Here is a 25278-nt window from a genome sequence, read left to right on the forward strand (position 1 = left end):
CAAACGCTCACACAGAACAGGAAGAATCCTGAAATGATTCTTCCAGTCATTCCCTGCTCGCCGCATGCCAACTGGAGGCTATTGCAGGAAAAGGATCACAGACAGACTCCCTTACTCAAAGCAGAGGCAGTGACAGCACAGTGCAGCCAAGAGGCCATATTTGAAAAGGAGGTGAGAGATGGATTCATCCCCTCATACATCTAATGTCATTCACCTTTGAGAAACTCCAGATTCCATCCAGTAAAGGAGAGTGAGGGGAAACACCCTGTTCTTGCTGAATTTCACTACATCATAAGCCAACTCTCACTGTGCAGGAGACAGAGGGGGAACTACATCAATTGTCGGCTCCCTGCAGTGCTACGAATAACAGCTCCAAGATTGCGCTCTTTTACAAGCTTGGCAGCGAGCTCTATGGGGACAGAACGACACACTGCCAACCACCAAACTCAAACTAGGGTTGTTTTTTCTGTTTCTTTATTAATTTAAGCATCAAAGAGCAGCTGTCCCAGATAAATATTTAGGCATGAGGAGGAGCCCAAAAAATGCCTTTGTTCGGAACTAGGAGGTGGCATTTAAATGCAGTGTGGGATGACCAAACTAGGGATAACTCCAGTCAAAATCCTCTGGTGTGCGTTAGCCCACCCTACATGAAATTCTAATCCACCGCTGTGACAAGAGTTGATGCAAGTGAGGCTGGCATTTGAACACATCAAATTCAGCTGTCTTCATGACTCCTATCTAGGAAAAGCTTTACTTTGGTGGGGGAGGGTTTCTGGTCGAATCTTATTTTGTCAGGAGGAACATAGCCAGAAGAAAATCATACTGGAGCGGAGTCTGAGTCAAGGAGCATTTTCTCAGCATTTGTTTAAAATAAAAATTTCATCCAAGAATAATTGCAAATAAAGTGCACATTCGTGGTTAAAATATTTGGGTCTAACAATGTGGATACTAGATTATAAATCACCTCAAATGAGCATTCAATTTCCAATCTTCCAAATCAAAAGCAGGATCAGCGATTCACACAGTACTTTCTTTTCTCTCCAGCACCGTCTAAGTCCAAAAACCCAACAACTTAAAGACGACACAACTAGCTTAGCTGTAGTGTGTAGCTGCACTTCCAGACTCTAGGCAGACTCTCCTGTGTGCATGAAGACGATCCACTGATTGGTCATGAGTAACATTGCCGTGTTTAATTTGGAGAATCTTGACACCCCTATTAAAATATTCAAAGAAAAAGAAACAAAGCGAGAGAGCCTGCAGAGGTAACTCGCACCCGGTTGAAAACAGATGTAAGTATTAATGGTGACAGCACTGTGATTAGCTTTGGCAGTTTCTCTGCAAAGACATGCCACCACATAAAGACAACAGGGAAAGTTTATGGTGAAGAAAGCTGCAATTTACTAAAAAGGTACTACTAGCAAACCCGAAAAAAGACTTTGACATTCATAATTATGTATGTAATTTTAAGGCAAATACCCCGTTTGATTACTGTGATCTGATTGGCTCATGCATAGAAAGAATGTATGGTGGCCAGCAGGGATGAAGGCTGGGAAATGCCACTGATTTAATCTGATTTCAAACTCAAATTTTCATCACATCACATCACTCTGGCCATTGTTGGGGGTTTTCTGACTTTAAAAAATCCTGCCAATAATTATTCATACAGAAATTGAAGATGAATAGTTCCAAATTGTATTTAAATTCCACCTTTCAACCTAGCCAATTCGAACTCTCGCTCTCTCATGCACACTATGAAAGAGACCACAGAGCAGACAGAGTAAAACTGGACTTCTGCTGGTATGCAATGTTAGGCCTACATGCATGCGGTCGCCCGGCACATAAATCAAGTGTGGCTACAACTACACACATAAAGCTAAAATGAATGCACAGGTCTAAATGTAGACTTCGCCACCCCAATCATCACTGTGCGAGCAGCAATGCTGGTCACTCTGAGCTATGTGATTCCCAATTTCGCTCTCGCATGCATGCACGCACGGACACGCGCGCGCGCGCGCGCGCGCACGCACGCACGCACACACACACACACACACACACACACACACACACACACACACACACACAGAGTTTTCCTTATCCTTTCTCTCCTGTGAAGGACAGACAGAGGATGTGTCTATGACTGGGAAAGACTCACATTTCCTCTCTGAGGTTTCACATTCCTGGGATTCCGTCTGAAGACCACAGCAGCCCATTTAAAACCATTCCCCATATGGAGGGGGGAGAAAAAGAGACCCAGGGTATGGGAGTTGGAGGGATGGCTGGGTAGGTTTTGAGCTTTTCAGAGATCATATCTATTTACCAAAAATATTCTACCTTTATCAGTAAATAAAAGAGTTTTTGTAGCACACTATGCTGAATGAGAAGACTCTTCATTCATACAATGTAGCTTACCCCACCAAAAATCATACCATGATGGGGCACCTGTTGTGCTATGATGTGGAAATTCAAAGTTATACTGCACTAATGTGAATCTTAACACAACAATAATAGTAGTCAAGACAATCTTACGTTCTCGGTTCCTCTGAAGGCCTCTCAGATTTATATACTCTCAGCATAAATCCATCCATGCAGGTTACACATCAGATGCATCAAATGTCATCTCCCTCCTAGTAAGAGCAGGTTTGCCTTGTTACACAATGCAAATATTAAAGATAATTCTGAGTAAATCTGATATACGAAATTGCTCCACTATTCCTCTTTATCTAAATACGCATGGGCCATTGAGAATGGCACCAGAATGTGTGATAAGATGTCGATAATTTTTAAGTTTATCATATATGATTTGACATCATGTAAAACCCCAAACATGAAGCCACACACAGTAACTGTTATTTCCTCCACCTCTTGGAATGTACCCTACCTCGAAACGGACCACACAGAGGAAGACAAGTCCTAACGTTAATTGTTAATGATCAGATGTAGTTCTGTTGTAATGACGGATAACAAGTGTTTAAAAACAAACACAAAGATTACCCTACCAGACTGCAGCAATAAATGGATATTAACACTGAATTACCTATATCAAGCTTAAGTGATTTGCCTAAATTAGCCTTTGGAAGAAACGCATCAGCAACGATGCTTGACCGATAACTAGCCAAACGTAACATTCGCCTGCTTGGTTAACGTTAATATAACGTACACAGCGTTGTTGTCGCAGCTAATGTTTGCTAACGACCAACGGCTCATTGACTACGCTTCCATGCTGCTTAGTGCGTTAGCGTGAGTTAATTCCAGTCAAAAACAGGGGGTTACAAGCGGTAAAGATTCATTAAAATAAAAAACTATCAGATGAACATTTTTATATCACGCAAGACATGAGCCAGTGTTGTCCTGCAGTACCACCCGCAGATGTTAGTTAGCCCGGTCGGCTAGCAGGCTTGCTAACATTTCCGAGCGGCGCAGGAAGGGGTTTAAATTCGCTTACCTGTCAACCGCAGCTTCACTGGGCCATTCCTCCTAACTCCTTGGCTAGACATTCCCCTTTGTGTTCCAGCTTGATGAAAAATCACAAAAAAGTGTCTAATTCATGTGTCAGCGACGGAGTTCTTCAAAAAGGTATCTCCCAAAACAATCCCTCTGCTAGCTTGGGGTTAGCTTGTAGTATCACCATAGCAAATCACGCTTACTGTGCATGCAACATAATGGTATCAGAATCATACCGCTGGATTAACACCCTCACTTTAGCCCCTATTCCGTAAAAAAAAAAATACACATAACAACATTCCCAAAGGTCTTGTCCGTCGCGGGTACTGATGCAAATCAAGTGGACAGGTTGCCCTTCATCCGACGCCTACTCCGCCTGTGCCGCTTTAACTGAAGTTGATCGTGATGATGGTGATGATGGTGAGGACTGTGCTACTGCAGGCAGACAGGCTGGGTTAGAGAGAGAAAGAGCTCATCCGGCGCAGCCCTTGAAAATAAAAGCATCATTTAATAATATATTTTCTGCATATGTACCATTGACAACAAAACGCATCTTTATTCCCGGCTGTTATAAATCAAACACCCACATCGTGCGTTAAAGTTTACAAACTACAGAAACACGCTATTTCTACACGGTTATAGTTGATAATATCTGACTCCAGCGGTAGATATGATCCGGTGATTTTATTTCTAAATTTAAAATATTTAAATATTCTTTATTCAACCGTAATCCGGATAATTTAATGGAGTTTATGTCGACATGAACGACCTAAAGAACGTATGTGATTGAATAGAGTATACGAACGATTCAGCGGTTTGAATTTCTAATCATCATTATTGATTAATTAGTCAGTAAGAGTTGAATTAGTTAAGAGCGGTGGGATTGCAGAAGGGAGCGTCAAAGCGTCTGGGGGGCTCTTGTAAAAGATCGTTGTGTCCGTTACATATACACACACGTTAAATGTAATGTCTACACGATAAGGCAACCAAGCATTATGAGATTTAGCTACTGTGGTTGTAGACCTTCAGTGGTGAAAAGTACTTGATATGAAGGCTCTTGAGTTTACTTGTTCTGCTCTTTCCTGCACCCAGCTGACCCATAGGGCACATACTGTATATACTGTCAATGTACTGAAACACAGATTTCATTCTTAAAATAGTTTACAAGGTAGTATAAACACAACAAGACCCATAGAACATTGACACACATCAAGCATAGAGGATAAGCACAGTGTCACCTAGTGGTGACAGGGCTGCAGAATCAGCTCCCACTCTCTATGAACCATTAGAAGTCATTCTTAACATCTTACTCCTTCACTCATTCAGCCAACCAACGGTATTAAATGTGCCTGTTCACAGTCTGCTTATATCAGAAACACACACAAAAACATATGCATGAAGGACATTTATTTACAAATATCTCTTTAAAAGAGGGATGTTTTGTCCTTGTACTGTGATGTACAAGGATGAAATGTTTTTTTAAAAAAATTACAAAAATATCAACAAGAATGTTCTTTTTGTTCATGTTACAAAGATCAAGCTGGACAGGTTAAAACTGGAAAGTGCTTTGGTCATTAGGGACCTGGAAGGTGTAGCTCTCGGTAGTGGCTTCAGGAACCACGGACTGATCGATTTCATTCTGAAAAAAGGAAGGGAGACAGAAAAGCATTAGAGGATTCACCAAGTCTAAGCATGTTATGGGGATGTTTTCATGGACTTAAACAGACTCTGCAGACCTGGATAATTTTGGTCAGCTAGGAAAGGGTTTGATGTCAATCGAGTATCATTAAATGCAGATCACATAAGCAAAAGGGGGTTTTATTTTAAAAACTCTGACAAGCAAAACATCCATTAAACATTCAGATATGCACTGTCATTATATTAAAGACACATTTCAGGCTACTGTATGTTACAACACCTCACATTTAGCCTTTGGCAACAGTGAGTAGCAAGGAGTATTCACACTCCACTTGTGCCACCCTGCCGGCTCTGCCAAGACTGCTTTCAATGAATCATATCATATTTGACAGTGTCGTCATACTTCTTTTGCCAGTCTTGTAATTCTTCCCATGTCTGCATTCAGCTTGACTTGTTTAAGGATGTGGTTTACATCACAACTAAAACAAGCTATCCAATCACACTAAGCTGTGGTCATACAAGAATTTGAAATTCAAGTTGGATGTGAAAACAAATCTCTGGGTGTGTTGCACTGATCACTGTCATCGTTATTTCAACCATTATCCAAAGTTCTCTGAATGCCCCACTTTCACCTGCTGGACTAATCTATTTAAATCTAGCTGTAATTTATTTATTTATTTATTTATTATCAGCAACACTCACATCTTCAGAGAAGAATTTTTCTATAATGTTGAGAGAGGACTTGTAGACAGCTTCATTGTCATGGGTCTGCAGTGCCTCAATCTTTTCCAGACCACCCAATTCCTCAATCATTAGGCCCAGTTTCTCATGCTCCCCTGTTTTGTATGCCATCTGTGGAGAAAAAAACAAAAAACAACAACAATATAAGATTAATAGTTTCCTCGTTGTTAAATATGTGACCATCCATTTTCATCTGTGACTGTCAACAATCCATCCGCCTCATACACTTTATGTTGTGACTGAGAATAAATTATATTAAATATGCAATATGTTTCCTAATCTCTGAATCCTACGGGGTTTATCTCTATTTCCCCAGGACTTGAAAATAAATGTCTGCGGGCAGAAGAGTCTGGAAGGGTACTGTTTACAGGCTAATGTATTTTAAATGTATTAAAGTTATTATGTTGCCACGTTATATTGCCTACTAGCACAAACCCTCTCTTATGCCAGTGTTTTTTTATGTTTAATTCTTTTTCCGTGAGATAAGAGTTTTCTGGGCAGAAAACATGTTTCCTGACCAGCTTTTCAGATCCTAAATGTGCCTTCTTTTATCAATTTATCAGGACCAACAAAGAAAGTCTTGTGGTTTGGCACGATGTATTGAATAAGTGTACTAAAATATGCTTGAGCGCAGAAGTTTACTGTAGTGTAGTGGTTTTTTTTTTCTTACTTTGTGGTGTAGAAAATAACAACAACAACAATTTTACTTTACAACTACATTGCTACATTAGAATAGAATAGAATAGAATAGAATAGAATAGTATTACTTTAATGATCCCAGACTGGGAAATTATTTAAATTATTATTATTATAATCAAATAACTTTGACAGCAATAGTTGCAGGTATTGTGTAACAATTACAATGACTCATTTCCTTCAACTTAATCAAGTATAGATTGTGTGCATACTGGTTTTCCAACATTTATACAATCCACTGAAATGAATGGATTGGCTCTACAGTCAACCTAAGAGGTGACCTGAAATGTTAGTCAGGCTGACAGGCATGACACATTGTGTTACTTCAGCACTTTGTTTGCACTAGGAAGACAAACTTGCTTTGAGCTACTGCAGTGCAAAGATAGCAACAGGGTCTTGGAAGTGTACCTGTAAAATATTGTAGATTGCATCCAGAATGACCAAGATGATTTTGCTGTCTTTGGCTGTCAGCAGGTTGAGCAGAGGCTCCAGCACACCGCAATGGACCAGGTAGGCCACCTGCTCCACTGTTCCACCACTGGTGTAATTTGTGGCAGCCCACACTGCTTCCTTCTGGGTCTTGTAGTCTCCCTAAACACAAAAGACATCTGATGTTTTTCGACAAAAGAAAAGTGCAGAGATATACTAGAGCTACTTAATCAGCCCTCATGAATTAAAATGAAATCAACCTTAACTAGTGTCTGAGAAAATGATTGTAACTTATTCTTAAAGTACCAACAAAGTGTATAATCTACAGCAGGTCATAGAGAAGATGGTGAAAAAAAACTGTGCTGATCAGGTTAGGCCAGTTCTCTCTGACTGGTAAGTAAACACCTTGAATGTTAATAGTGGGATGTGTTGTTTAGTAAATGCAGCAGAGCAAAAGAAAATCAATAAAATATAACTAAGTTGGTTATTAGTAATACTGCAAGTATCAGAACTGGAGTTGGAGCCCAGGGGCTGCCCTGTGGCTGGTTGATGCTCAGGGAAGGTAATTAGGACGAGTAACATGCAGGAATCCCCACGCTATTCAATGAAATTAAGTTTGACTTATTATGGATTAATAAATCTCAATATTTTCTGTATGCTCCTGTGTTCTGACCTGTTGGAGGACCTCAACTAGGATGGGGATAAGGCCTGCATTGATGACCTCCTGGATCTGGGATTCCTTGCCAGCAGTGATATTAGACAATGTCCAGGCTGCCTCTTTCTGGATGTTGGGCTTTGGGTGGCGCAGCAGGTTACTGAACATCGTTAGGGCTCCTGCATTCAGCACACACTGGGTCTGCTCATCTGTCCCAGTCACAATGTTGCCAAGTGAACGCAGAGCTGGAGTCTGGAAATTGAGGGGAAGTAAGTAAATTATCTTTAGTATTTGTGATTTATAAGAGAGATGTTGGTGATCCTCGATTGTCTTTTGATAATTACTTTGAATTTATGTGTTTTACTAACTGAGTATGAGCACTGTAGACAGTGCACTGACTGCTATTTTGAATGTCAAAACCAACATTAACTTTTGATGTAAACAAACGCAACACCACATACCACAACAGAGAGCTCCCCACAGCCTAGCAGCTGTGCTAAGCGGGGCACCAGGCCAGCCTGCACCACCACGTCTATCCTCTCATTAGAGCCATCGGTTAAGTAGGAAACTGCCCAACAGGTGTCAGCCAGAACCTCCCTGTCGTCATGGTGCAGGAGACGCACCAGGGCTGGAAGCAGCTGCTGCACCGCCGTCAAAGGTGGTGCCGGGTTCTTGTTCCGACACAAGTTTGACAGCGTCCAGGTGACATTGCGCAGGTAGCCAGACTGCCACGATGGATTAAGAGTAGAGAATTATAGAGTTATTTTAGAATATCAAAGTGTCATAACAGTTGTAAGCAAAGTTCAGATACCTCTCCATAAGGAGAGCAAGTTCAGTATTCAACAAATCTAAACCTTTCTCCAAAGAAAATGACACCAAGGTCTCAGGATCAGTTCAGTTACATTTATTAAAAACATCTTTTGTAACAACTGCAATTTCAATAAAAGCTTCGTAAATGTTAATGGTAACTCTAGCAAATAGCTAAATCCCTGAATAAGCTTTCTCAAGGTGCATAAGTACAATTTAAACATTTCTGCTGCTTGTTAAGGCTTCTTCAGGCCTCAGACCACATGCCAGCCTAATAAGATTCTAGACACTTGGTCTAAAATGTGTCTCATTTGAACAAAAATGTAATGGCCTCACACATACTCCTGATCATAGTACGGGAGAGTCTAGTTATTTCTGCTGAGTATTCAAAATATGACAAATCTACCTAATCCAGTTATCAGCTGCATTTTGTGGCAAATGTAAACAGAAGCCTTTCTCTGAACCTAGATAGTTTGGATTTATATATTCTGAAACAACATACTAGGTTTTAATAGTGCAGTGCCATTTATAAACAAAAATGTCTGTTAAAAACAGCAGTGCAGTATTTGATTGATACTTACGGGAAACACAGACAGGTCAGGGGCCGCAAGCAAGGTTAGAAGCGGCTGGAGACCGCCATGTTTGATCACTAAGTCTCTGTAGTTGGATCCATCACCTAAATTTGTGGAGAAGAAGGCATATATTACCCGTCTGCAGTGCATCATGAAAATTACACTAGGTGACCGTGGGTAGTTACAGAGAATACTGCTTCATTTGGTTGAGCATTTCAAAGAGCAAACACGACATTTAATGCCTCAGCATTTTATGAAGTTACCATAACATGTCAGAGCTTTTTCTCACGATGATCTATTTTTTTTACTGTGATAGACCATAGGTTCCTTGCATAATTCACCTTTGGAAAAAGAACTCAACGACACACTTTTATACTCAGTACTACAGCCTGCATAGACCAGCGACACTCCCAAACAAAACAAATGAAGCATAATTATACAAAGCAACAACAGCAACACACACACACATAAAAAAAATAAATAAAAAAAAAATCACAACTGTTGAGGCAAATAGGCTGAACACTTTTAACACTATATGATGTCGTAATGCAGCAATTGAAGTAAAACAACCAACTCAAAAACAGAGATGTTGAGCATTGTCAGGCAACAGTACCTGCAATGTTTCCCAGGGCCCAAATGGCCTGCTCGCTGATGTGCGGGTGTGGAGAGGTCACTAGGTAGATGAAGGCCTGGATGGCCCCTCCTTCCACTACTGCAGTGGTCTGCTCTGAGGTACCCGAGGCAATGTTGGTCAGGGCCCAAGCTGCCTCAAACTGGATGGGAGGGCATTCAGACATTGCCAGAAAACTAACAAACTTTTGGATGAGGCCGGCATCAACAATGTTATCAATCGGCGGGTGCTTTTCTCTGGAGAGAAGCCTCCTGTATATCAAGAAAAACATGGTTAGGGTAACTTCGACTGGCAATACAGGGTTTTTTGATCCACAATGTAGTTTATCATAAACACTGCGTGTTAGCATAAAGTACCACAGTAACAAGACAGGAACACAAAACTCTTTAATCAAGGTTATTTTCAAAATGATTTTACCTGGCTGCCTGTGTGGCCTGCAGCTGATGATCTAGATTCTGGCTGTTCACACCAACTACAATCTCCTCCACAGACCAGTACTGAGGAGGCTGTGCAAACAGAAACAGAAGAAGATTAGTTATCTGCCTGGTAAACCAAGGTCAAACAGCAGTTATAAATAACTGCCATTCACTAGAACATGCATGCAATATGTTTAGGTCAGGGTTACAGGACCAGCAATACACAGATCTGATAGATACCCAATGTAACCAATTTTATCCTGGTTTTTGAGACTATTTGTACAAAATGAAAGCTCAAAACCTTCATAGCACCTTGAGAAATCCAGGGACTAGCAGGGACTTCCTTTAAGTCAACTGGGAAGTACTTTACAATAAAGCGGCTAACCCTTCACACTGTTACATTATGTAGACACTTAGTAGTGTAGGCACATCCTCGAAGTGCCCAATTGATCTTTGGCAACTTAAAGAAAGCAGGGGCAGACAACTTTCCATGTCAGCTTTTGAGGTTCAACTAGACTACACATTTTCAGGGAAGTGTCAGTGGTTAGCATGGAGGCAGATGTAGCACAGCCATAAAATATAAATGACATAAATAAATGCTTCAAATGTATAAGACACAAGGACATCAGCTGGATGTAACGTTAACGCTCCTTAGAGCCTCTTGTTCACAGTTCCCCGCCAAATCAAGTAGCTAGTGTGTGAGAGGGGCAGTAGAGCTGTCCGAGAGCTAAACTTCTTGGTCTACCTGTGCATCTTTCTCTTGGAGAGGAGAGGTTGGCTCGTCCAGAAGGTCTTGGACATTTCTCCTCTTCAGGATCTGATCATCTTTCTTTGCTTTCCGTAGCTCCACGTTGACTTCCGCTCTCCTGCGCCTAAGCTCCTGTAGATGTCGAAACGCGTGAGAGCAAGATGTAAATGTGACGATCAGCGATGTTACATAATTAATGGTCGTATGCTGGTTGTTACTGACAACATCTTACATTGGCGTCTTTTCCTTTGTTTTTGAACTGGTTGAGTCGATCCACGCTGTCGTTAGCAGCTGACATTCCTGATCGTTGAGCGAGACTATCGATTCCACTCATGTTGAAGACACTCCCTGTAAAAATATGACATAAATCAACGATCGTAAAAATGTCTACTTTCGCTACTTTTTTATCGGTTTAACTTTCTGTTAGCTAGCTAACAGACGTCACATAAGCTAGCTCGGCTAACGGTTAACTGTCCGTTTGTCTTAAAGCCAAGCCGGTTATCTAACACCATGTGGCCCATCACACGCGGAGCCTGTCTGGTAAACCAACACCCATTAACTCGGCTGAAATTCATGAACACGGAAGATAAACACACCCACACACACTGTACGTACAACCATTAACTTAAACAATCAAATAACGACACATTAGTCTCACAAGTACATTAAGCGACAGAACATACACGACGCACTTACCGTTGACGGTAACTTGCAATTTTTTTTCCTACAATACATGTGACGTCAGTTATATACCGCCCTGTTTTTTGGTGACTTCTGATTGGTCAGTTAGTTCCCTACAGTGAAAAAAAACCGCTTCGACAACGCAACCGTTGTCAAAGGCAACCACTGAAAGTATCGCGAGAGAGAACTAACGCACCGTTTTGAGCCGACTGCTGATTCTCATTATAGACAATTGCAGCCATTTTTGAAATACCTATAGTACTGACGACAACATATGCTATTCTTCACAAGCTGTAAATCAATCGTAGATGTCGGTATTCACACCATATAGTCAGTTATTATTCGTTCCTTTGTTTTCAAAGTGCTTACTTTTCAAGGTATGCTACGTAATGACCCAGTGGCCTAATGGATAAGGCATCAGCCTCCGGAGCTGGGGATTGTGGGTTCGAGTCCCATCTGGGTCGCATTTAGCTTCCTTTTCAGGGCTACAGTGCATAGTCGCATCCTTAAGTGGTTTGCACGATAGAAAGCGGCAATATAAACTGAAGTCCCTGGAACGGCCGCGTGCACCACATGGACACGCTTCATGGACCTGGATAAACAGACAGTCGATCCAACGAGGTGATTCAATGTGAAACTACAAATAATTGACATAGATAAGTTCGATTAAGCCAAGGAGTAAATAATGATAATGATCTGAATATTAACTATCAATGCAGAACAATATCAATATCAAATATTAAATCCCTTATTCAGTAAATAAATTAAAAAACACAGCAGCAGGAACTATTCATTAGGCTACAAGACCATTTAATCATGATGCATGTGCCCAGAGTTCTCTGTAATCAGTTCTTAGTTGTACTAATGTATTTGAAATGTATTTGCTGGAAGAATGATTAATAATAATATATCAAAATATTAAAATATTAATAACATCGTTTCTCCTTTGACAGATGTATCGAGGTGCTGCAGTTCCTGATTGTGACCACCAGAGGGCAGTGAAGACTCATGATTGTAAATGCACTCAGGTCAACAGTCACCTCCACCTGGTATGAATGGAGGCCAAAGAAAGATGAGAAGTTGATGTGGGGTTATTTGTCCACCAAATTTTAAAACTTGTGAAAACAAAACAAGTAAGTAAACCAATAAGATTTTGACATTATGTTCTAACAGCAAATGCCAGAAGGTAAATCTAGTTCTAAAATTCTCAAATCCTACAACAGAAAACTGCACAGAGTCACATTTTCCCTCTTACATTGTAAACAACAATGGGAGCCTTTTTAGAATCCATTTATGAATGAAAGGATTGTCCTGCCACTGTGTTTATTTCTGTGTTTGGGACGTCCCACCACCTCCTTTTCCAACCCATCCCATCTCATTCCTGAGCAGCCCGTATAAAATATCCCAGGAATCCCAGCCCTGTAGCAGACCTTTACGTGTGTCCACACTGAACATCCAGGATGATGATGGGGATTATTCTGTTTCTCTTGTTTCTGGGGCTTCCTCTTCACAAGACCGAGGAGCATGTTATTAACGGTGAGTAAAGGCAACTTTTATCACTCAGCTTTCTATATCTTAATGAAGGCGTAACATGTTGCCTTCCTCTTAAAGTAGGTCTATTATTTTTGCAAGCAACTTACTCTGTTATGTGTTGTTTAACACTGGATGTCTGTAGCTTTGAATCTTACAAATACAATATCTATTAATACAAGACGGTTGTTCGACTATCTTTTATAAACCCTACAATAAGTACAATAATCTGAGGCAATTTTGTCTGCGTTAAATTATTCCTAAACAATTACCAAATGTGATTTAGATAAAGTACTAAATGAGTTACAGTTTACATTTTTTTGAATAACTTTGAAGGACTGGGGGCTTTTATGAATGTGGTTAATTTTAATAACTTGACTGTAGATTCCTATCATGATAGACATGCTGAGGTCAATGAGTATCATACTGTCAAATAAAATGTCAAGTTCTCATGATGAAAGTCAGTGAGTGACCTCCAGCTGAAATACAAACACAAACATTTTTCATACTTTATTAATGAAAACAAAAAAAGAGATCCTTAACCATTAACTATTTTAAGTTACAAGGAACATCTACAGCTTTTACGTAAATTAAATAAATGATGTGCAGAGAGTCTCTGTATATTAATCAAATGAAGAAAAAGTCTTAACCTTTTGATTTTGTCAACCCAGAGCTGTACACCCTGATAGAAAAGGGCCAGACCAGCTTTGTGGATCCACCTCTGAGCAACCAGAGCCGACTGCTGGTCAAAGAGCCCTCCCTGCCCATCAATGAGCTCCTAGAGAAGAGCAGCAAGACCGTCGAGTCCAAATTCACTCTCCATCCTCTCCCCTCTGCTGTCTGGCCAAAACACAGTGACCTAGCCCCCGTCCCTCGCCACCACAGCCCGCACAACAAGAGCAAGAAGGCCCCCAAGAGCGACCGTCTGATTGAGCACAACAGCGAGAAAACCAGAGGGGAAAATGTTGGTCTGCTCCCCAAAACGCTGCTAACAGGGGCCACAGCTGCTGCCAGCAACAACAACAACAACAACCGCACTGTGCAGAAAACCAACCAGGACACCCAGTCCAACATCAGCCCACCTCAGCAGAGTGAACCAGAGGGACACCCCAACTCCAGACCCAGGGGACCACCCCACACGCAGCCTCAGCCACAGCAGCCGGCCCCTTCCCCACGCAGAGATCCCCCTAACAGACGGCTGGACCCAGAGGAGAACCGCCCGGGGAAGTCCAGTCTCTACCAGTCAGGTATCGGTGCAGCCACCCGGAACAACAGCCGCCCACCTATCGCCTTCAACCGGCGCTCCTCCAGCCTGCTTTACCAGTTCGACATCCTGAGGAGAGGTACGGACACATTTACTGTAACCTGACCTTGGAGCCTGACTTGTGTGTTAATAGTGAGTTGTACTCATAGTTGTATCATTTCAAACTGGGACTACTGATTTCAGAAAGATAAAATTATGTATAAATTATAAATATCACAGTATTTATTTATTGCTGTAATAATGTGTGTGACCCTGACCTTTAAAATATGATATCACACAATTATGGTCACTGTTTGAACATTTGACTACATTAAGGGCCAATGTCCCCTCCAATATACTCAGAAAGGAATTATTTATAAGAAAAATGGCATGATGTGAAAAGGCAGTCAGGAATCAGCGTCAGAAATGATCACAGTCAAACGTAATCTTACTCACACAAATTGCCATTATTACTATCTTTTGTAGTATTTTGGTGTAGAACCCAACCGATTAACAGTTAGCTGCAGTATGATATTTTATTTTTTCCCCCCGGAGCACTGATGTCATTTTAGACAGCAGAGTTTATTGTTCATCTGTCAAATATCCGGTCTCCCTTACATATCTTTGTCAAAAGTGTTTGATAGCCACGTTTGAGGATCATTGCAAGCTCTCTAATAGCGCTATAAGCCTCAGCCTCAAAACATCACATATCAGTGGGGCTCTATTGCCCTGTACTGCAGTGTTGCAATGTCGTATACTACAGAGGAGAGGAAACACCCCTGCTGTTCACCCAAGTTCACTTAAATCCAATGGAGACTATGTAAATAAACCAAAAACAAAAACAAAAATGTAATGTTATTTACTATGAGACATTATTGTATTGGTTGTGTTGAACATGCCAACCCTGTGACTACGTCTTAATATCTGTCCCTATTGTCTCCTTTTCAAATAAGCCTGAAAATACGCCCATAAAACACAAAAGTTTATGCTTTTGTGAAAAATGAGTAAGATGTGCTGTGATGTCATACAAACAAAGTTCATGGAGTTCACGCAGAGAGTGATAACGACATGAAATTGTGAGTTTTCACCCTTCCACTGGTAGTTAACATCCTCTGCCAGTAATTACAACCACTTCCCTCAAATCATGGCTGTCAGTGTCTCCCTGTGTGTGCAGTCATCTAGGAGCGAGGGATTAGACTGAACCTAATGCAGAGCAGCTAAGAAAGTTCTGACACTGTAATTACGATGGAGAAATGTAACACGGATGAGGTCGCGTCACACATACCACCTCCTCCTGCTCCATGTGGAGGAATACAAAGCCTGGGTTTTGTAATGACAACCTTGTCTTTTTCTAATGACGCTGGAATGAGGAGTCTAGCTCCCTGCGGGTCATAACAGACAGTCACTTTCTCTTCGTCTTCTCATCCCTCTGTCATGTCCCCTGCTTGCCTTCTTCTCTGCAGAGTCCGACTTCACACACGATGCCTTTTGCATGAGCGAATGCAGGAAGGAGAAGGAGGAGAGAGAGTATTACTGCTACAGTGAATTTGGTATGTTCACATTGAGAGACTGAGGAAGAGTTTATCAAATGTATGTAGACAAACAAAAGTAAGATGCAGTCAATATAAACTCTATTGTTTTAGTGAGCTGAGGATTTTGGGGCATTTTTATGATAATGATTGGTCCAAATCGGCCAATTTTGTCAAATAATTAACATTCGTGAAAATGTTGAACTCATCCCAGGTGGTATACAGCAATGAACTTATTATTTTGAGTTTTGATATGTGGCTAAACAGGAATTTTGTGTCTGGATAAGTAATAGGGTAAAAGAACCAGTTTGACATATTGTGCTATAGATATGTTAAGAAGTTGTATGTACAATGAATGTCAAGCTATGAACGGTCGCCATTTAGCTTAGCCTAGCCTGGCATAAGTCTTGAAATTGGGGAAAATAGCTAGCGTGGCTCACTTATCTTCAAAGCTGGCAAATGGACATAATATAGCTTCTTTGTCTCTGTAAAACAATAACCGGTCATTGTTACACTTTGTTTTTTGGTAAATTGAACAAAAAGATTTGATGTTCTAATTTGTGAGCTTTAAAGGGGCTAGTAAGTGTCTTTTTGTAACCTTCAGACAGAGCCATGCTAGCTGTTTCCCACTGTTTCAAGTCATCACGCTAAGCTAAGCTAAGCTAAGCTAACATGCTGCTGGCTATAGTTTCAAATGTAACAAGAGTGTTTTCCAAATGTCAAACACCTCATCAGTAATTCACATTGCATGTTTAAACTTCATAATAGAATAATATCATAAACACATAAACAGGGATTTCCAGCATTTTAAAGCAACAGTATATGCAAATTGGCATTTTGTGTGATTTGGCGCCCCCCACGCCTTCTGAGTGTCCAAATCCCAGGTCAGTTAGTTGGACGTTATGTAGGTGCAAACTACAAAAAAAGCTCACTAAGTCCTACGATTTTGAAGCTGTTACTTGAAGGTAAAAAAAGAAGTTACATAATGTTGCTTTAACAAATGTTTTTCACGCCCCTTGAACAGCGATCAATGGGATAGTTCACGACATCGACGTGGTGCGCAAAGGGATACGCCTCATTACATTGATGGTGAGCAGCGACGGCTTCTACAAGATGAGTCGTCTTTATGTGACCCCAGACAGCTTTTTCTTCAAAGTCCGTCTTCTGGTCCTGGACACCTACAAGTGCAGCAAGCCCTGCCCCGACATCAAGCTCGGTGAGTGTAGCAGGGCTAAAACTTAAAGCTACAACGGAGAGCTGTCATTTTTTGTGCTAAAAGTTCCTTTTAAATACTTGAGATCAGATTTCAGACAAAGGTTGTGTCCTATGAGACATATTGTGTGCAGAGATTAGAGTCTCAGGAGCCATGAGTTAAAACATGGTGACATCAAATTCTTCCTGTGGGTTGTCTGATTCTTTCCCCTGATATCAGCAACAGCAGCAACAACAACAACTTTGTTTAGTGCAAACATGAAAACTGGTCTGTTCACTTATTCCCAGTCACTTCAACGTTTCCTTCATGTGTTCCCAAGGGTCCAGATACATTATAATGGGCCAGATCTACCACCGGAGGCGCCATCTCCCCACTGACCTCCTGAACCTACTGGGGGGTAAACTGAAGCCTGGAGACGGTCTCCTGCGAAGCAACAGCTACGTCAAGAGGTTCAACAAACGGAGGCACCAGAAAGCCCTGGAGGCCACCCGCTCTAGGTGTAGGTGAAGTAAAGAAAAGACTATCGCCCCCTGCTGCAGGGGAAGAGACATTGCAGCTCACCTGAACTGGTCGTAACTAATCCCTCAGTATCGTGCAAGACAGAAGAAATTTTCTTTGCAAAGCTTGTATTTATTTTCTGATGGATTGCTATGATGTATTCCTGGGTCATTTTTTTCCCTCTCATCTGTAAAGTTCCGGGTGTAACAGCTTGTGATAGAAAACAGAAGCAGCTTCAATGAAGTGGATTTTCCACCATTTTCGAATGTTTGGTGCATCAAAGAAGGCTGTCCCCCCAGCCCTCTTGTTATTTTCTCAGAACAGCAACTCCACTCAAACTCCGCATAGCTCATGAAGTCCCTAAATTGAACTGACTAATTGACTGTTAAGTCGCACTCGGCCGATTTTGGGGTTGCACCCGGTCTTTACTCTTGCCATAATCCAAACACACACGTGAGCATGTACAGAAAGGTGTAAAATCAACGCATGCTTCTATTTTTAACAATTAAATATTATATCCAAAACAAAAACCTGTCAAGAAAACTGTTGAAGAAAAACACATTTTTCATCTAAACATAACGACTCTTCAAAAATAATGCCAGTTCAGGAAATTAATGCACCTTGGATTTCATCATACAAATCCATAATATTAATTATGATTTATTTGGTTAATTGATGATGCTTCTAAATTGATGTTAAATGCAAAATGTTGACCTGCACTGACTAGCATTGTTTTATAACACTCAGGACCCGAGTATGTTGTCACTGTGGTTGTTATTAGTGAGCAGGAAATGCTCTATTACTGTTACAAGGACCAAAGGGAGGGAGTGAAGGGCCTGGAAAAGCAACAAATAACCACAGTGGAGGAAGAGGAGGAAGAGGAGGGGGTGAAAAAGGAGGTGAAAAGGGAAGAGGGAGCACAAGGCCTTTGCTTGTCACGAGAGCGGCTTATTTTCCTAACTTTAATTATGTGTCCACCGTGAAATATCTGGGTGGACTGGGACATCAAAAGGGGGCCTTGCTGAATGAGGAGGGGGGTGTGTTGTTGTAGGGACTAAGCCATAAATCTAATCGCAGGAATCTGATCCTCTCCGCACCTGGACACATGACTCGGAAAAAGGGCTTCCGTCACATCTCCTCTAGCTTACACATAAACACGTTCTCCTCTGGTTGAGGCCAGTTCTCGAAAAAAGGAGTATTTAAAAGCCGGGTCACAGTAAGAAGGAGGTGGAGGAGAAATAAAGACGGTTAAGTAAAAATGACACAGGGAGGGGGATTGCTGGGTCTGTCTTTCTAAAGGGATCGCTTCTTATTTAATCAGAAATCCCGGGCTTGATTGTAGCACGACCCTGAGCTAATGCTTCTTATGAAAGGGAAAAGATTTGCACTGAACGCTTACACTGCTTTACTATACATGAACCCAATAAAGATGTGTATTTGTTTTGTACTCGATGACCCCGTGAGGTATTTATTTGTCTTTCAACCGGCCCTCCACTCGTGCTATCACGTACATCTTCCCACTGACTCAATCATTGATTATCATTCCCAGTGATTGCATGAGAAGGAGCCTCCAAAGTAAGACACTCTAATTAGAGTTTAACAACCACGGTCTCTGTCTGGCCTCCGGCAAGAGAGGCTAACTTGGGAACTTGGATGTTGAGGCGGCCAGGGCTGAAGCCTCTTTTCTCCCCCTCTGTTCGTCTGTCAGCTGGGCCGGTCAGTTCCCAGGCTCGATGGAAGCCTCTATCTGGGATCAGCGCTGGAGGGAACAGATGCAGCCGGGCAGGAAACAGGAGCCCGCTCCACATCTTGGCTACTATCGCAGCGGGAGGACATTCCTTTTTTTTTTGCAGAGGATGTAAAGGAGGAGGAAGAGGAGGAGGGAGAGAAAGAGGGGAGATAGGAGGGGGAGGTGGGAATATATCTTTAAAGTTGCTTCCTGTGTGATCGCTCCCAAACCACAAGGGGGGAGTGATAGAAAGAGGCAGGGGTGGTGGATTGAAACACTGGGGGGGGGGTCCTGCGGTGATCCGCGGTGCTTGCTGCGTCCATGCGAGCCTCTGGATTCACTTAGCGGTTTGAGTGTGGCGTGTAGAGAGGGAGGTGGGGGAGAAGGGTGTGAGAGGAGAGGGAAAGGTCAACCGTGGAGGTGGCTTTTATGTGTCATGTCGGTAATTTGATCACAGGAGGAGTTTGTATGAGTGTGTTCCAGGGGCAGTAACCTTGTCCTGCAGCACTCACAAGTATGCACACATTTAACCTAAAGCTCCGGGTAATTGACGAGAGTTAGGCCGAGGTGTGATCTCGATGTGTAAGGACGGATTAACTTACTCGGACCGGGCGCCCTGGGAGAAAAATGAGCTGTGGGTTCTGACTGACCCCCGTTCTCTGTCTCTGTGCACTGCGTCTGTGTTAGTTAGTAGTTACAAGTTTTTCATCATCAAGTCAGCACATGTTTAATATGTAGGCATTAAAGGGTAAGTTCCCCTATAATGAACGCTCAGCAGCATCTATCTTAACAACTGATGTAGATGAGGACTTGTTTTAAAATGTTAAAAAAAAAAAAAAAAAAGTCCCCATCTATGTGTACATTCTAAATGCTTCTCTTGGGCAAGGATATATAAAACATTTTCTCAAGAATGTTGCGGGTAAAGGACAGTAGACGGGTTGACAGGGAATGAAAGAAACAGATATGCAACAAAAGTTAAGGGAGGACTGTTCAACTACTATTTTAGAACGGAAGGATTCAAAAGAAAAAGAAAAGAAAAAAGTAAAGTTCTGAGGCCAAACTTTGACTTTCCCTCTGTCCGACACATAAAACTTTTAAATTTAATGTGCCAAAACGACACCCTTTTTTAAATTAACTCTCACATTTGGAAAACAAACTCATATACAACAGTATAGGAAAAAACAAATCATTTTAATTGTATAAGTGTGCTGTCAGTTTGATTCCTTGTAGTCTAAATTCCCCCTGGTTCAAACTTTTTTTTTTAATGAAATAGGAAGAACTTGTGCTTTGGAACAGATATAACCAGTTAATGGGCTAATCAGCCAACTGACCCAACGATCAATGGACAAGAATAAAGTTGTCGTCGGGCTGACAGTTGACTAGATCTGCCCCCAAAATGCACCATTCTAACGGTATTGCTTCCAAATGTCATCAAATGTATTTACATTTAACTGAAGTTATGTGCAAGAGCTGAATATTAATACGCTAACAAACATGGACAGGTAAAACTGGTCTACTCCAGTGAGTCTGCATGATGAACACAGCGAGTCAAAGAAAACCAAACTCTTGAGCAAACTGGTGTCAAAAACATTACTTTATTACCTAGGATGAAATGTCCTATCAAGTACAAAAGAGAATCTCTTCGGAGTTGCCACAATCTGTTAAAAACATAGAGTACTTTTTATCTGCAGTTACATTTCTTCGACATTACTCAAAAAACTGAGAACTTTTCATTGATATGAATAAATAATACAAGAAATGCAATGTCATTATAGAAGTTATGTTGAAGTGGTTGGTTTCATACAAAAAAAGAACAACTCTTAACAAGAGTTAACGGTGTCACTCTACCCCATTCAGAAAACTTTATGCTCACAATATGCAGCACTTCTTAATATAAAGGGCAATTTCACCTAAATGTAGAGTTCACTTCAATTAAAGAAAAAGAAAAAATAGACAGTTAAAATATACAGGCGGGCTTAGCTGCTGGTTCAAAGAGTGAAAAATAAAAGTTTCTACTGATCTAAAAATCTTTCATCTCTAAATATTTGGACAGCCATAATATACAGTAGAGATTACAAACAGTGGATGAAACACATCATCATCAGATTACAAAGTGACAGACCTTTGTGTGAAAGACACAGACAAGAAGACAGAAGCTACATAATCTCTCAACTCTGCTTTTATACACAAAAATCAAAACATTTTTATGATTGAAACAGAAACACTGTTTTTTAACAACTTAAAGACAACTGTGTCTTATGACCGCTCCCCTCCTACAAAACTGATAATCACGGATTACAAAAAAGTGCCCAAATATGCTAAAAATGTAGCTATAAAATGTTCATTACAAACCCCACGGTACAAAGACTCCCCAGTCCCCACTCAAAGTTTACTCCCAGACATGCTGCCGCAGACCGCAACATAACTGAGTTGATGCTGAGTGGAAAAGTCCATTATCCAATTACTTAACCATGCTTTGAGGGCGAGTTGAGAGACACATGTGAGCCAACCTGTCAACTTCAATGAAATATGCTGGGAGAAGTGGCTGATAGATAAGGGGAAGAGAGACTTACAGACTCAGCCACTGACAGAGACAAGACGGCGTGTGCATGGAGGGAGGTACAGTACATGTGGGTTAGTTAAGCCTCGGCCTAACAATCTCGTCTTCTCCTTGACCTTTTTGTCCTTCAATGAAAGGTCAAGTTTAAACAGGAGCTCAGAGCTCGTTAGCTTTCCTCACAACAGAAAACGGAATAGAGGTCAGAGGAAGGGGCAGGATGTGGTGGGCGGGAGGGCAGGTCCTGGGTGTTTCCCCTCTGGAAACTGACATGAAAGTAACACGGCCCCCAGACCAGATGAATACCCCTTGAAAGACTCAAATGATGGCAGTCCGGGCCCATGTGTGGTGATGCTAATCCGACAGAGAATATCATCTAGTCATTTAAAAAAAAAAAAAAATATTGGGACAAATCTAACTTCTATTCCGAATGGAGCATCTGAGGAACAAGCTACTGGGATCAGGAATGAACGCTGAAATGTACCACTGACAGCCAGATTTGAAGATGAGGCTGGCTCATGCTTGAGTGCAGGGCTACACACCTGAGGGTAAAGTGTAAATAACTGGGTGCAGTGGAAATGTGTGTATAAAACATGACAAAATTCATCTAAAAACTGGTTTCAGTGGGCTATTTCTTCTGTTTGGGGGACTTTTTTTTTCCACAGCACCAATAGACTTCTGCTTTCACACAGACTGTCGTTAAATACAAGAAGAATTAAAGGTGCCACATGGAAGATTTGGCCACATTTTTGCACTCAAAACAAATGGGTATATCACCAGAGTGAACACCAACTGCTGATAACTGTAGCTCAAATTAGCTGCTAAGCTCAGTTAACAGTGCAGCAAGTTGTGATAGTAGCTTACACTGCCTAGACTGGGAGCTTGGAGCACCAGATGGGAGTGTTGGCGTTTACCATCACCTCTCGAGGTACAAAATAGCTAGGTGCTAGCTGGTTAGCATGCTACCATCAATAGATATCACTGCAGCACAATACATCGATCGACAAATTGTCAAACCTGTTGTTTCCTCACATTCTGTTGATTTTTTTAAATGTTTTAGCTAAAATTCTTACATATTGCACCTTTAACTCCTCTGTGCTGTACATGAATGCAGCATCTGCATTTAGCCACATGTGAAGCATAAAGTGGGGATTTCAGGTTTTTATTCAAACGTTAAGAAAATTTCCGTTCGAGTCGGGGACTTTGATGGGATGAGTGCGCGTCATAAAATGTGACAGGATGTGTTGTGATGAAATCAAAGTTGCACCTCTGGCCGATCAAAAGTGACACAAAGGAGCGATAAGCTACAGAATGAACACAGCTCTTTAAGAGTGTGCTGCTGCCATGAGATCAGACTGAACATCCAACCAGCCAACTTCTTATAGATGCATCGGTAGCAGCGGCTGGTTGGGATGAAACAGGCTGACAAACAGTCCGTGGCCACCCCTGTCCCTGGTCCAAAGGCTGGACTTCTCTGCCATTATGTCCCAAGACACTTGTGATGAAAGGGGGCTTTTCTTTCTCTGCCTTTAGCGCTGCAGTGGAGGCTGGACCATGGGACTTAAAATGAAGGCCTGTCTTTTTGATTTTAGGAGGGAGCTAAGAGGCTGCTGATTGTAGTTTGTTGTTATGAGACCTACAGAGACGGGCAAAGAGAGGAGGAAGAAAACAGTTGGAAAACTTCTGGTCGTTTCCTTTTTTATTAAAAGCTTTACAATATGACAAAAATATGCACTAGGGAGAGATACAAAAAAAAAAAAAAACATGTTTTGGATGCCAGTGGGTCAGACACTTTGACAGAGACCAAGCAGCCATGTTGGTGAAATGTAACTGAAGTGTATGATGTCGGCCCAACAGTGTATATACAAGGACTTTTTCTTTTTTAAACTGGAGACTGTTGAGCTTACCATGTTTAGAACACGAAAGCTAAACTACATTTTTCTCCAATCTATCTTTACAGTTCCCACAATTATTTCCTTTAGAACATAAAAATAGTCCTTCACAAAAAGATAGAATATGCACATGAAATAACATTATACATGGGTACAGCCAATAAAAAGAAACTAATAAATGTTGCATGCTTTTTTAAAATTCTCGGCTAAGAAATGAGGTAAAATTGTTCTGCTGCAGCATGTTATGACCAAGTTGATAAACAACAGTTCTGTCAAATTAAAAGATAAATTATGCGTGTGTGTGCGTGTGTGGCTGTGTGTGTGTGTGGAACTGAAGTCAGATTTTATGAACAAAATCATTAGCTTTTTTGCAAAAACTGAATCTCAAGAAAACGTAATATATTTTCTTACATCCAACCTAATCATAAACAAAATATCAGTCATCTGTTGCAAGAAGTGTAAGAAAATACATTTTCCCTTGAACGCTTTGTGTTACCAACATGGCTGCCATTTTTAGACAGTAGAAACTTTTTTTCTTTCCTTTGTTTCTAAAATAAAAAAGGATCACACCTACAGTGTGGCTTAATATTTGCACTTTCTTACAAAGTTTTTAGCGCTGTTTTAAACAAGTAAAAACAGCAACATCCGGGTTACCAAATCATTATTTTTTGTTTGTTTTTAGATTGACCCCGGCACCCAGGAGTTTGACATCACAATCTGCAAGAGAGAGAGGGAGAGAGAGAGAGAATGGATGGTGTAAATACACGCAGGTGAAGCACGTCACCGTTTCAGGCACATACACATGGATGCAAACCACAAGACAGACTGAGCTAATGAAAGATAAAAACTGGAATGAGATTTTACTACTTTACCTTGTTCCTCAGCAAAAAACAAAAGCAGAGCCAAAGCGATATAACCAACAGGAAGTATTTGTAAATCAACCTGTCATTTAAATCTTGTAGTGTGCATCCACCCAAATCAGTCACATCACGCAGCAAGGGCAATGCAGTGACTGAGTTAAGAGGCATGGAGTAGATAGTGGAGTTATTAGAGCTCATGTGTTGTATGATGATCAATTGAGCAGAAACAGCTGAGCCCAAACTGCAGTCTAGGCAGCAGCAGTAACATTAAGGCCATAAAGAACAGGGTAAAAATGGTTTAGATGAAACAGAGCTTTGCTTCATCCTATAACTCGTTTATAAAGTACTAAATGGTCTTGGGCCTTAATACATCTGTGAATTACTTGAACATTATTGAGCATCCAGACTAGTGCCACACAATTTATCAAAATGGAATCGAAATTGCAATATGGCCAAGTGGAATATCCAAATCCCAAGAAGCTGCAGTTTTTTGATGAAGGTAAAATCACAATGAAGCGCTGTTGTGCTGCACGGACTCCAAACCTTGCTCTCCAAATTTAACAAAATGTATTCATTTGGTTCAGACACCAACTAAGGTCACATTATCATGATTTATTTAAATATATACATTTTTATAATTTATATAGAATTGTGATGCATAAATGATTACTGCTATTAATCGTAATTCACATCGCAATATTATCATTATTATTTTATTTTTTTTACCATCGTACAGACCTTAATTCAAGACCACTCTGGTCATCTGGGACAT

The 25278-nt window shown here is 41.1% G+C and overlaps 4 protein-coding genes and 1 non-coding gene across 12 annotated transcripts in view; 2 read left to right on the top strand and 3 right to left on the bottom strand.

The window, feature by feature from the left end:
• LOC115586608 (E3 ubiquitin-protein ligase SMURF2-like) overlaps positions 1 to 3900 on the bottom strand; it is a 64725-nt gene extending 60825 nt beyond the window's left edge. The window contains exon 1 of the mRNA XM_030425769.1: positions 3443 to 3900. Coding sequence (XP_030281629.1) covers positions 3443 to 3494 — 52 coding nt within the window. The 5' untranslated portion in view covers positions 3495 to 3900. The remainder of the gene's footprint in view (positions 1 to 3442) is intronic.
• A 930-nt stretch (positions 3901 to 4830) lies between these two features.
• On the bottom strand, positions 4831 to 11613 carry LOC115591004 (importin subunit alpha-1). 2 transcript variants are annotated; one of them, XM_030432569.1, is made up of 11 exons: positions 11471 to 11613; positions 11007 to 11122; positions 10772 to 10906; positions 10028 to 10116; positions 9593 to 9861; positions 8989 to 9083; positions 8062 to 8325; positions 7619 to 7852; positions 6925 to 7107; positions 5782 to 5931; positions 4831 to 5080 (listed from the first exon to the last, which is right to left on the bottom strand). In XM_030432569.1, the coding sequence occupies exons 2-11, from the start codon at positions 11106 to 11108 to the stop codon at positions 4991 to 4993; spliced, it is 1611 nt and encodes a 536-aa protein (XP_030288429.1). In that variant the 5' UTR covers positions 11109 to 11122; positions 11471 to 11613; the 3' UTR covers positions 4831 to 4990. The 2 variants fall into 2 exon arrangements, with proteins under 2 accessions (XP_030288429.1, XP_030288425.1); XM_030432565.1 differs by lacking the exon at positions 11471 to 11613 and adding an exon at positions 11371 to 11410.
• A 14-nt stretch (positions 11614 to 11627) lies between these two features.
• Positions 11628 to 18920, top strand: LOC115591009 (uncharacterized). 2 transcript variants are annotated; one of them, XM_030432583.1, is made up of 7 exons: positions 11628 to 12076; positions 12409 to 12588; positions 12845 to 12991; positions 13657 to 14328; positions 15692 to 15778; positions 16782 to 16973; positions 17290 to 18920. In XM_030432583.1, the coding sequence occupies exons 3-7, from the start codon at positions 12916 to 12918 to the stop codon at positions 17475 to 17477; spliced, it is 1215 nt and encodes a 404-aa protein (XP_030288443.1). In that variant the 5' UTR covers positions 11628 to 12076; positions 12409 to 12588; positions 12845 to 12915; the 3' UTR covers positions 17478 to 18920. The 2 variants fall into 2 exon arrangements, with proteins under 2 accessions (XP_030288443.1, XP_030288451.1); XM_030432591.1 differs by having other exon boundaries at positions 12409 to 12504.
• On the top strand, positions 11847 to 11919 carry trnar-ccg (transfer RNA arginine (anticodon CCG)). Its single transcript has one exon. It is a non-coding gene; the product is annotated as a tRNA-Arg (tRNA).
• A 1853-nt stretch (positions 18921 to 20773) lies between the features above and the next one.
• The window catches only part of LOC115583792 (nucleosome-remodeling factor subunit BPTF), a 43594-nt gene continuing 39089 nt past the window's right edge, over positions 20774 to 25278 (bottom strand). For 5 of the 6 annotated variants that reach the window (XM_030410467.1, XM_030403052.1, XM_030440138.1 and 2 more), the window contains one exon: positions 20774 to 23390. In XM_030410467.1, the coding sequence (XP_030266327.1) occupies positions 23354 to 23390 (37 nt within the window). In that variant the 3' untranslated portion in view covers positions 20774 to 23353. Of the gene's footprint in view, positions 24364 to 25278 lie in introns of all 6 variants that reach the window. The other variant, XM_030395205.1, reaches the window with a different exon arrangement.

Source organism: Sparus aurata, chromosome 1 (assembly GCF_900880675.1).
Source record: "Sparus aurata chromosome 1, fSpaAur1.1, whole genome shotgun sequence".
Classification (NCBI taxonomy): Eukaryota; Metazoa; Chordata; class Actinopteri; order Spariformes; family Sparidae; genus Sparus; species Sparus aurata.